Genomic DNA, 9,966 nt, shown 5'->3' with positions numbered 1-9,966 from the left:
AAAAATTAGCCGGGCGTGGTAGTGCGCACCTGTAGTCCCAGCTACTTGGAAGGCTGAGGCGGAAGGATCGCCGGAACCCAGCAGGCCGAGGCTGCGGTGGCTGGGAGTGTGCCACTGCACTCCAGCCTGGGCAACGAAGTGAGACTCCAACTCAAAGAGAGAGAGGGAGAGAGAGAGAGAAAAGAACACACCATTCTTTTTTTTTCTTTTTACTTTTTTTGAGTTGGAGTCTTACTCTGTTGCCCAGACTGGAGTGCAGTTACATGCTCATGGCCACCGCAGCCTTGACCTGCTGGGCTCAGGTGATCCTTCTGTCTTAGCCTTCCAAGTAGCCAGAACTACAGGCACACACTACCATGCCCAGCTAATTTTTTTTTTAAGATTTACTGTCAAAATGAGGTCTGGGTGCGGGAGTGGCCACTGCACTCCAGTCTGAGCAACAGAGTGAGACTCCAACTAAAAAAAAAATTTTTTTATTGTAGAGACAAGGTCTCACCAAGTTGCGCAGGCTGGTCTCGAACCCCTGGTCTCAGGCAATCCTCTTGTCTTCACCTCCCAAAGTGCTTTACTGGCATGAGCCACTGTGATTTATAATCGGCTCTGGAAGGAGTATTTACACCCGCATTATCATAAATTCTCACAGCCCTTTGAGATAGGTACTATTTTGAATCATGCATTAAAGATGAGGGGCAGATTTTAGAGTTGTCACAAAGAAGAATAGATAGAACTGGGTTTAAAATGTACATCCTAGCTGGGCGCGGTGGCTCACGCCTGTAATCCCAGCACTTCAGGAGGTGGAGGTGAGAGAATTGCCTGAATCCGGGGGTTTGAGGCCAGCCTGGGCAGTTTGGTGAGACCTTGTCTCCACAGTAAATCAAAAAATTAGCTGGGCGAGGTGGCACATGCCTGTGGTTGCTGTTTTGAAGGCTGAGGCAGAAGCATAACCTGAGCCCAGCAGTTCGAGGCTGCGGTGGCCGTGAGCGTGCCACTGCACTCCAGCCTGGGAGACAGAGTGAGACGCCTACTTGGGGGTGGGGGGGAAGCACAGCCTCTGATTACCCAGGAGCCTTTCTGGATGGACACTTGGGAACACTAGACCCTTCTCCCCACCTCCATAGCAGCCGTGAAACGGAAGGAAGGGTACCAGGTTCTACTCCTGGACTGGGGTGAGGGTGTGGTGGTGCTGCAGAAAGCAGTTTTGGGCATAGTACCGCTGCTCTCTCTGGCTTGAGGGGCATGTGGTTTGCACTGTCCACCACCAGGGGGAGCAGGGGTAGAGCATCTGTGTGGGACTGCCTCCCCCAGGGTGTCACTGCTGAATAGCAGGTGTCCATGTGGGGCAACTATTAGCCCAGATGAACATTTAGACTGAGACGAGCTCCCTATCACACCCCATGAGAAGGTCTCAGGCTGAGAGCTCCCGTTAAAGAGCCCCCAAATAGGGACCTCAGAGGGACCCCCAGATGGCATCATTGGCAGAGACATTCCAGAAGGCTCTGCACTAGATAGCTTCCCCATAGAGAGAGGCCCTTGGAGGAACCCCCAACTGAGACTCTTCAGAGGAACCCCAGGCTGAGTCATTCTCAGAGAGGGTCTCACACTGGGCGATGCTAGTGGGAGACCCCCATACCAAAGCCCTTCAGAGGGACGCTCAGAATAAGACATTCTTAGAAGGGACCCTCCACGGAGACACAGAGGGCCCTGGATTGAGAGACCAAAAGTACAGGGGATCCCTAGAAGGTGACATGGGGAGGGGCATGGGAAAGTATGCTTTGATCTCAGCATTTAGGAAAGAATCCCAAGAACTTTGGCTCTGGGCACCACCCTGTTTTGCCCTGACTCACACTGACCCCTCTGCCCTTTCCACCCCCTCTGTAACACTTCAGGTTTCAGGCCTCTGGGCCTGGGCAGGTGAGGAGAACCGCTTGGGTTTCGCTGAGTCCCTGGACCCACAGTCCAGGCTCCCTGAGATGTTGTCCTAGGTACTGGATCGGACTCTTGCAGTTTCTTCTAGGTTAGGGAAGGCACAGGGTTTTGAGGAGGGAGGGGCATGCAGCCTAACCAGTTTGGAGAGGTTGTTGGCTGCCAGGCAACCCGTCTGGGCTTTGCACATGTGCATGCTGGGACGCTGCAGGGAACTGAAGGGAAGGTGGGTCACCTCACTCAATCTTGCTTCCTCTTCCAGGATACCCACCTCTAGCTTCTTTCTCCTGACCCGAGTTCTCTCCACTCATCTCTTTGGCATCAGGACTGGAAGAGTCTGTGCTCTGGGATTTGAGCAGGCGCTTGAATGTCAATATCCAAATTACTCCTGGCTGGAAGGAGCATGTGTGTGTGGTGCATGTGTGTCATACTAAGAGTACAGAGTACAGAGGTTTCTAGGGTCCTCTCTCGACCCACATGTCCCCTCATACCCCTCTGCCCCCCAAGTTCCGCTGCTTCTTTCCTGGTTATGGACTCAGACCCCCTCTACCTTCCTGCCCCATAATTCCTCAGGTCCTTCTGCCTCCTAGGCTGACCCCAGGGTGTCTTCCATCCCTCCCCCTCTCCCTTCTTTCCCCTCTTTATGACTGCATGCTGGTCTGAAGCCAGGGGTATCCCAGTCCCAACCCTCCATGGCTCTCTCCTCATGGCAGGGGTGGGGGTAGGCTCTGGAGCTCTGGCCATTGGAAGGCGGGGCCCGCATGGCTGGCTTGCTGCCCAGGCTGCTGCAATAGCAGGGGTGGCTTAGGGTTGAGGCCCGGCCCCCTGCCTTCCCTCCCCTCCCCCAGGTATAAGAGCTGAGCTCAGGTGAGCTGACTCCTCCTGTCCTGTCTCAGCAGCTGCCAGCAGGTAAGGAAATGCAGGGCTTTTCACCCAAATGGCCTGCCTCCTGTCCAGAGGGCACACACAGCCTTTCCTACCCTAGTCTCCCAGGGGAAGGGCTGGGGGATCAAGTCTTGGAGGTGGGTATGTGGGTGTTTTGACAGAGGTGGGTGGTTGGAGGAGGTGGAAGGTGTGGAGCTAAGGTAAACCTAAGGGATTCCCTGGAAATGAATTGGCCTGGGGGCTGTAATCTGAGATCCTTGAGCCTGGGGCAGGGACTGGGCTTGTGGAGTTGGTACTGACCCCCGGTGGGTGAGGCTCAGGATATCTGGGGCAGCTGAGAAAGAAATGCCCCTTCCACTAGGTGGATCATGAGCCATCAGTTCCTCTGGGGCAGGCTATAGGACTACAGAACTCTCACCACAGGACCAAGTGCACCATGGGACAGTGTCGGTCAGCCAACGCAGAGGTGGGCCCAGTCACTCCTGGCCTGTCTTTCTGTTCCCATACTCTTCTCCTCTTCTGAGGGTCTCTGTCCCCCACTGACTTCTGCCCCTTACCTTGGCCTTGCCTTGCACCTCAGACCCTGCCGGTGAGAACTAAATCCCCTCCTGAGGCCCACACAGGGTGATGCAGATGGAGTCCTCCTGGGAAGAGGATGCCTGGGTGCATGCTGGGACCTGCTCTGTCTGGAGCTGGGGGGTGAGGGGAGGGAAGCCTTGCCCAACCCATGGCTCAGGGCAGAGGCTGCTGTGGCCTGGAGGCTGGGCCAGGGGTGTGGGGAGAGGGGCTGGATTCTGGGCTCTGGAGTGGGTGGTAGCTCATGTGCCTTTCAGCTGCCTTACTGGCTTTGCCAGGCTCCTGGGGAAACAGGGTGGTAGGAGCTGCCTCACATGGGTGATGTCCCCTGCTCTCAGGATGCCCAGGAATTCAGCGATGTGGAGAGGGCCATTGAGACCCTCATCAAGAACTTCCACCAGTACTCCGTGGAGGGGGGAAAGGAGACACTGACCCCCTCTGAGCTACGGGACTTGGTCACCCAGCAGCTGCCCCACCTCATGCCGGTACTGAGGGAGTGGACCCCAACCCCCCCAGCCAGTACCCTAACTTCCCAAGCAAGTGCTCCAAGACCCCATCCACACTGGCACTAGTAACCCCCAGCCTTTCCCCCTTGCTAGTGCCAGGTAGGCTTAGGTCCTGCTGCCCGCCCCTGAGCAGGGTGGGGTGGGAAGATTCGAAGGTGCTGCCTCGCTGAACCGGGTGTCTTCCCTCCCCTCAGAGCAATTGTGGGCTGGAAGAGAAAATTGCCAACCTGGGCAGCTGTAACAACACTAAGCTGGAGTTCGGGAGTTTCTGGGAGCTGATTGGAGAAGCCGCCAAGAGTGTGAAGCTAGAGAGCCCCGTCCAGGGGAGTTGAGAACTCGCCCTGGAGTCCTTGGGGGGTGTCAGGGAGAGACTGTGGGCCTGGAAATAAAACTCTCCTCCACCACCACCCCTTTCCCCAATCTGCACCTTCCTCGCCTCTGCAAGAGTCAGGGTCCTTCCCCAGGATTTCTGCACTTCCGTGGGTCCAGGAGTCCCCACCAGAGGGAGGCCCAGGGGGTGGGTTGGGTCATAAATGGATACTGAGGTATGCTGGAGGGATAAAGGGGGTGTAAGGGACAAGGAATTTGGTAGTGGAGGGAGGATAGAGAGGAAGTGGGAAATGATCTGAAGACGGGAATGGGAACATGGCTGGATATTTGGCACTAAACAGGGTCTTTAAGAAGCTACCCCTCCTCATCTCTTCCCTGAGTCCTAGCCATAGCCGTCCGTCCACTGCTCTCCCTTCTGTCCTCCAGCTCTGCCCCAGCCTCCTCTGGAACTCTGGTCCTGGGCTAGGGCCGGGGAGGAGGGAGACTAGGGCTAGGGAAGAGGCTGAGGAGGGTGTGACATCGGGGTGAGAGGACCAACTGGGTGCTTGGGCATTTACAGAATGATGGTTGTTTTGTATCATTTGATTAATAAAAAAGTGAAAAAAGTGAAGGATGTTTTTCTTGACTGGACACCCCTTTCAAGGTTCATGGGAAGGGGGGATTTGGGGTGAATGGCAGAATCATCGGTGGGGTGGGGCACATGGACTGGAGTGGTTGGCAGCGGAAGTGAATGGGACTCACTTCCCCATGGGTTTGGGTTGAGGGTGGCATCAGGCCCAAAAGGTGGGTGACCTGGTCCTCTCTGAGGCTCTTCTTTGCCAGTGAGTGGGTGGCCCTGTGAGAGGGAATGAGTGTGTGTGTGTGTGTGTGTGTGTGTGTGTGTGTGTGTGTGTGTGTGTGTGTTGTGTGCACATGCATGCGTGCACCTAGGGAAAAAGATAGGAACCCAGGTGTCCAAGCCCTGGCTGACTAATAGCAAGAGAGACATGGGGCTGATAAACAGTCTGACTGGCTTGGGTTTGAATCTCAGCTCTGCCGCTTATTATCTTTGGGACTTTGGGCATGCTGTGAGTATCAGTTTTGTCATCTGTAAAATGGGGATATTAGCAGTACTTCACTCACAGGATTGTCAGGAGGATAATACCACACATTATGTAAAGCACTTTTCAGGGAGCCTGACACACAGTGAATGCTCAGTGGGTTGACATCATTACTGCTGGAGTGGGTGGTAGGTCCCCGCAGTCGGGTTTGGGCTGCCCCAGTCTACGGGGATTAAGCTGGCCAGTTTCCTTGGGTATTTTAAGGAAAGAGTGAGGTGTGGAGAATTTCCAGAGGAGTCTTTTGCTGTACACGAGAGATCTTAGGGGTTAGTCTCAGAGGAGAGGAGCTAGCGATGGGCTGGACTGGGGCCGGAAGACCCTGGAGCTAGACACTGGTTCCTGGTATCTGCCTTCTGACTTGAGCCCACAGAAATCAGTCACATTACTTCTGAAATCCCAACAGCAAGGAAGTTTCTGGCCTGGAATGCTATCCAAACTTTTCTGTTGGAGGCCCCTGAAACTGGGCTCCCAGTGACCCTGGTGAGAAGGGCAGGTGACAGCCCCTCCTTTCCTTTCAGGCCCTACAGGGTTAGGAGGGTGGAGTTGGGGGAGTGCCAGCTTCTACCACTCCCTCTGGGGTTGAGGAAGAGGGGTGTTCAAAAAGGTGTGTATCCCTTTAACAAGGGCCCAACCCCAGGGCCAAGTCGAGAGCCCCGCCACTACCTCCCCACCGAGCCAGCTCAGCGGGCAGGGCCTGCAGGGAGTGGGACAGATTCTGGGAGTGCAGCAGGGAGGAGTCCTGGCTGGACTGAGCGCAGGGAGCAGCTTGGCAGTGCCAGAGCCCAGGCCCCAGAGCCCTGCTGGAGAGGAGGCTGACCGAGGAGGCAGGTGAGCACCCTTGGCCTGGCCTGGGAAGTCTGGAGCTGCCTGAGGGGCCCCGCAGGCTTGGGAGGCCAGGAGAAGGGGCCGTGAAGGGGACCTGGGGAGAGGGGCCTGCCAGAGATTGGGCAGGGAGAGCGCGTCAATTATTTATTAACTTTCCCCAAAGGCCAGTTTGAAAATGGGGGAGTCCTGGGAGGGCCAGGGGCTGGGCGAGGCTTTCAGAGAGGTAGAAGGGGTGGCGAGACCCCCTCTCCGGCCCAGGAGCTGACTGGGCTCTTCTCCAGGGGCCGGGACACTGGGCGGTGCGTTAGCTGGCTTTCCTCACAGCTGCTGGGTCCTTCCCAAACAGAAAAGGGCAAACACATGTTGGTGGGGGTAGGGGGTGGTCAGACCCCAGACACAGGCCTCACTGGGCTCTGGGAGCTGCGTCCTGGGAGAGAGGATGGGGTCCAGAAGGCACCGAGAAGAGCCCAGGGAGCCTGAAAACTTGGGGAGAGGAGGCAGGGACAGAGGTAGCTTCTCTTCCACCTTATGGCCCAAGTAGCCCCCAGGATCAGGCCCCTTTATGCCAGGAGCTGTTCCTTGAGAGGGATGATGAGATCCAGGAGGAAACTGAGTGAGGCCCTGAGGAAGCCTGAAGCTCCCCGAGAGAGGGGAAAGGAGAGGGAGAGGGACTGAACCTCAGCAGCTTCTCCACCTCAGGATCCAGGCAGGCCCTGGCTTGACCTGCTTTGATTGCCAGAGCCACAGGCCCTGTAGGAGCACTCCCCTGCCCAGCCCAGTCAGAGTGGGGGTGACGGCAGGGGTGCTGTGACCTGGGCTCAGCCTTTCCCCTCAGACTAAGGAGCTCTCTGAGTCTTGGTGAGGCCAGGGACAGCTGTGTGTGTGTGTGTGTGTGTGTGTGTGTGTGTGTGTGTGTGTGTGTCCACACCAAACTCCTCCAACCTCATCTGTTTGGAAACAATTTCAGAAACTGGCTTCTTGATCCAAGAGCAGAAGTAAGTGGAAGGTCGATGGGTTACCCAAGCAGAGGGGATCGAGAATGGCAGAGTTCTTGCTGTGCATATGTGAGAATTAGATGCAGGGAGTCCTTGAGGGTGGGGAGCGGGGAGGCAGGGACTCCTATGTATGTGGAAGATTGGCCTTGTGGAACTAATTGGGAAAAGAGCAGAAGAGGGAGCAGAGAATGGGGCTGTCAAGATTTGTTTGAAACAGTCTTTGCAAATAGAGACGGCATTACCAGCCCAGTTCAGAGTGTGCCTTCCCTGTGCTTTGAAGGCAGAAGGGACACATGTGTAAATTAAGAAGAGAATGAACCTGGTACAGTGGTTCATGCTTGTAGTCCCAGCACTTCGGGAGGCCAAGGCAGGAAGGTTGCTTGAGACCAGGAATTCAGGAGACCGGCCTGTGCAACATAGCAAAACCTTGTCTCTACAAGAAAAAAAAAAAGAGAGTGAGAAATGGTGAATGAATGAGCAATAGAATGAATGCATTACTGAACAACTGAATGAATGAGAGTGAATAGAGTTAATGAATGAACGAGGAAGCAAATATATAATAGTGAATTAATAGCAAATGAATTAGAGGTAGGTGGAAGGGACACAGAGAATCTAGACAGACTTGAAAACGTGCTAGGCTCTGGGGAGAACAGTGACAGGGAGGGCAGGAGTCTAGGGACACATCCCACCACTTGGAAACACTTTAGGACTCAAGTAGTGTGTGGGGATAGGAAGGGATGGTGAGCTTTGCAGGGCGTGGTGGATGTTCAGGGCTGTACGTTGGAGGGGTCTGGGGAGCTAGCAGGTGCTTTTAGGAGGCACTTGGAGGGGGGGTGGGGCCCAGAATCTGGGGGAGGAAGGGTGGGGCTGGAGTGGCTGACATCCAGGGGCTTGGTATCAGGGCAATTTGGGCTTTTGGAAAAGTCAGCAAGCAGGGCTAGGTGGGCGGGGTGGGGTGGGAGGCTCCCAATTGCTCAATCATGAGTCAGTCAAGGAGAAGACAATGAGGATGCCGGGGGAGGGCTGGGGGGCTGAGTGAGCGAGCCCTTTGGGAACATGTGGTTCTCCATACGCACCTTTGTGGAAGGCTCCAGTGTACATGGTCTACTCAGGTCAGAATCTGCCTGTGGCAAAGTCAACGCAGGAACTACTTCCTGCTTGACCCTCCTAGAAAGGGGCTGATGGGACAGCAGCCTGCTCCACCCTCCATCCCTGGAGACCCAGGGCCTGGTTCGTGGAAGGTGGGGCAGGCAGGAGCAGCAGGTGGCTATGGAATGGGTGGGGTGATGGAGCCTGTCTCCTGGCCCCCAGGGGAGGGTGGGAGGAAGAAGGTAATGACCCCCGCCTGCCTACCCCTATACCGGCTCCTTCAGAAAAAGCCTTGGAAAATCACTAGTCCAGATGGTTATCTTCAGTGTTGTCCATTTCACAAAGGTGGGAGGGGGGTAGATTACTGGAAGAAGAGCCTGGGAGCTGAAGCCCAGAGGCACTGAAGCTACCACCTCTCCGTGTCACCCAGCACTCCTGAGAGGAGGTGGCTGAGTCATCTCTTGGGCTCATCTATGTCTTGGCCTGCTTGGCCTCTGCCAGAGGCCAGGTGGGGCTTGGAGCATGAAGTCAAGGAAGTGCAGGAAGAGACTCCTGGTCAGAGAAATGAGTGTAAGAAGGCAGGTGGTTAAAAAAAAAAAAAAAAGAAAGCTGGTGGTGAGGGACGTGGGCTGGCCAGGGGGTGAGGGGCAGAGGCACACTGCCTCAAATGCTGATTGACTTCCCTCTCCCTGATTATCTCCTGCAAGATCCTCCTCTTAGAGAAGAAGGTCTGGGATGGCTAAGGATGGAGAGGGTCTCTGGATTCTCTTCCAAGGCTTGATGGGGAGTGAACGTGGTACAACCCTTTCTGAAACGAGTGTAAGAAACATTCTACCAGTCTGGGCAACTTGGCAAGATCTTGTCTCTACAATAAATAAAAATAATTAACTGGGCATGATAGTGCACGCCTGTAGGTTCTGGCTACTAGGAAGGCTGAGGCGGAAGGATCGCCTTAGCCCAGCAGGTCGAGGCTGCGGTGGCTGGGAGTGTGCCACTGCACTCCAGCTTGGGCGACGAAGTGAGACTCCAACTCAGAAAAAGAGAGAGAGAGAGAGGAAAGAACACACCATTCTTTTTTTTTCTTTTTACTTTTTTTGAGTTGGAGTCTTACTCCGTTGCGAGACTGGAGTGCAGTTGCATGCTCACGGCCACCGCATCCTTGACCTGCTGGGCTCAGGTGATCCTTCTGTCTTAGCCTTCCAAGTAGCCAGAACTACAGGCACACACTACCATGCCCAGCTAATTTTTTTTTAGATTTATTGTCAAAATGAGGTCTCATCAGGTTGCCCAGGCTGGTCTCGTACCTGCGAGCTCAGGCAATCCTCTCACCTTGGCCTCCCAAAATGCTGGGATTATAGGCATGAGCCACCATGCCCGGCTTCTTTTTTTTTTCTTTTTCTTTTTTTTGAGTCGAGGTCTCATTCTGTAGCCTTGACCTGCTGGGCTCAGGTCATCCTTCCACCTCAGCCTTCCAAGTAGCTGGAAATACAGGCGCGTGCCACCACACCTGGCTAATTTTTTGATTTACTGTAGAGACAAGGTCTCGCCAAATTGGTCTCAAAATCATGGGTTCAGGCAATCCTCTCACCTTGGTCTCCCAAAGTGCTGGGATTATGGCTCAACACGCTATTCTTAAGAAAAGAAAGAGCCGGGCTCGGTGGCTCAGCCTGTAATCCTAGCACTTTGGGAGGCTGAGGTGAGTGGATTTCCTGAGCCCGTGGGTTCGAGACCCACCTG

The 9,966-nt window shown here is 54.9% G+C and overlaps 2 protein-coding genes across 5 annotated transcripts in view; both read left to right on the top strand.

Moving 5' to 3' along the window:
- The first annotated feature begins 3,160 nt into the window (after positions 1-3,160).
- S100A14 (S100 calcium binding protein A14) lies at positions 3,161-4,292 on the top strand. The gene is made up of 3 exons (XM_008052138.1): positions 3,161-3,274; positions 3,723-3,869; positions 4,085-4,292. The coding sequence occupies exons 1-3, from the start codon at positions 3,245-3,247 to the stop codon at positions 4,220-4,222; spliced, it is 315 nt and encodes a 104-aa protein (XP_008050329.1). The 5' UTR covers positions 3,161-3,244; the 3' UTR covers positions 4,223-4,292.
- A 1,643-nt stretch (positions 4,293-5,935) lies between these two features.
- Positions 5,936-9,966, top strand: part of S100A16 (S100 calcium binding protein A16) — a 9,316-nt gene continuing 5,285 nt past the window's right edge. The window contains exons 1-4 of one of the 4 annotated variants that reach the window (XM_021709585.1): positions 6,065-6,148; positions 6,893-6,897; positions 8,398-8,403; positions 9,018-9,025. The gene's annotated coding sequence lies outside the window, so the exon portion shown is untranslated. Of the gene's footprint in view, positions 6,149-6,892; positions 6,898-8,397; positions 8,404-9,017; positions 9,026-9,966 lie in introns of all 4 variants that reach the window. The other 3 variants (XM_021709586.1, XM_008052136.2, XM_021709584.1) reach the window with 3 other exon arrangements.

This window comes from Carlito syrichta, unplaced genomic scaffold (assembly GCF_000164805.1).
Source record: "Carlito syrichta isolate Samal-C Ts95f unplaced genomic scaffold, Tarsius_syrichta-2.0.1 Scaffold257816, whole genome shotgun sequence".
Taxonomy (NCBI): domain Eukaryota; kingdom Metazoa; phylum Chordata; class Mammalia; order Primates; family Tarsiidae; genus Carlito; species Carlito syrichta.
Note: the sequence above shows the minus strand (reverse complement) of the source record. Positions and strands in the feature narration are given on the sequence as shown.

Excerpts from the sequence above, each read along its gene's own strand:
- S100A14 (XM_008052138.1), top strand. The coding sequence starts at position 3,245 with ATGGGACAGTGTCGGTCAGCCAACGCAGAG. Across the intron at positions 3,275-3,722 it reads GTCGGTCAGCCAACGCAGAG|GATGCCCAGGAATTCAGCGA; the intron begins GTGGGCCCAGTC and ends CCCTGCTCTCAG. Across the intron at positions 3,870-4,084 it reads AGCTGCCCCACCTCATGCCG|AGCAATTGTGGGCTGGAAGA; the intron begins GTACTGAGGGAG and ends CCCTCCCCTCAG.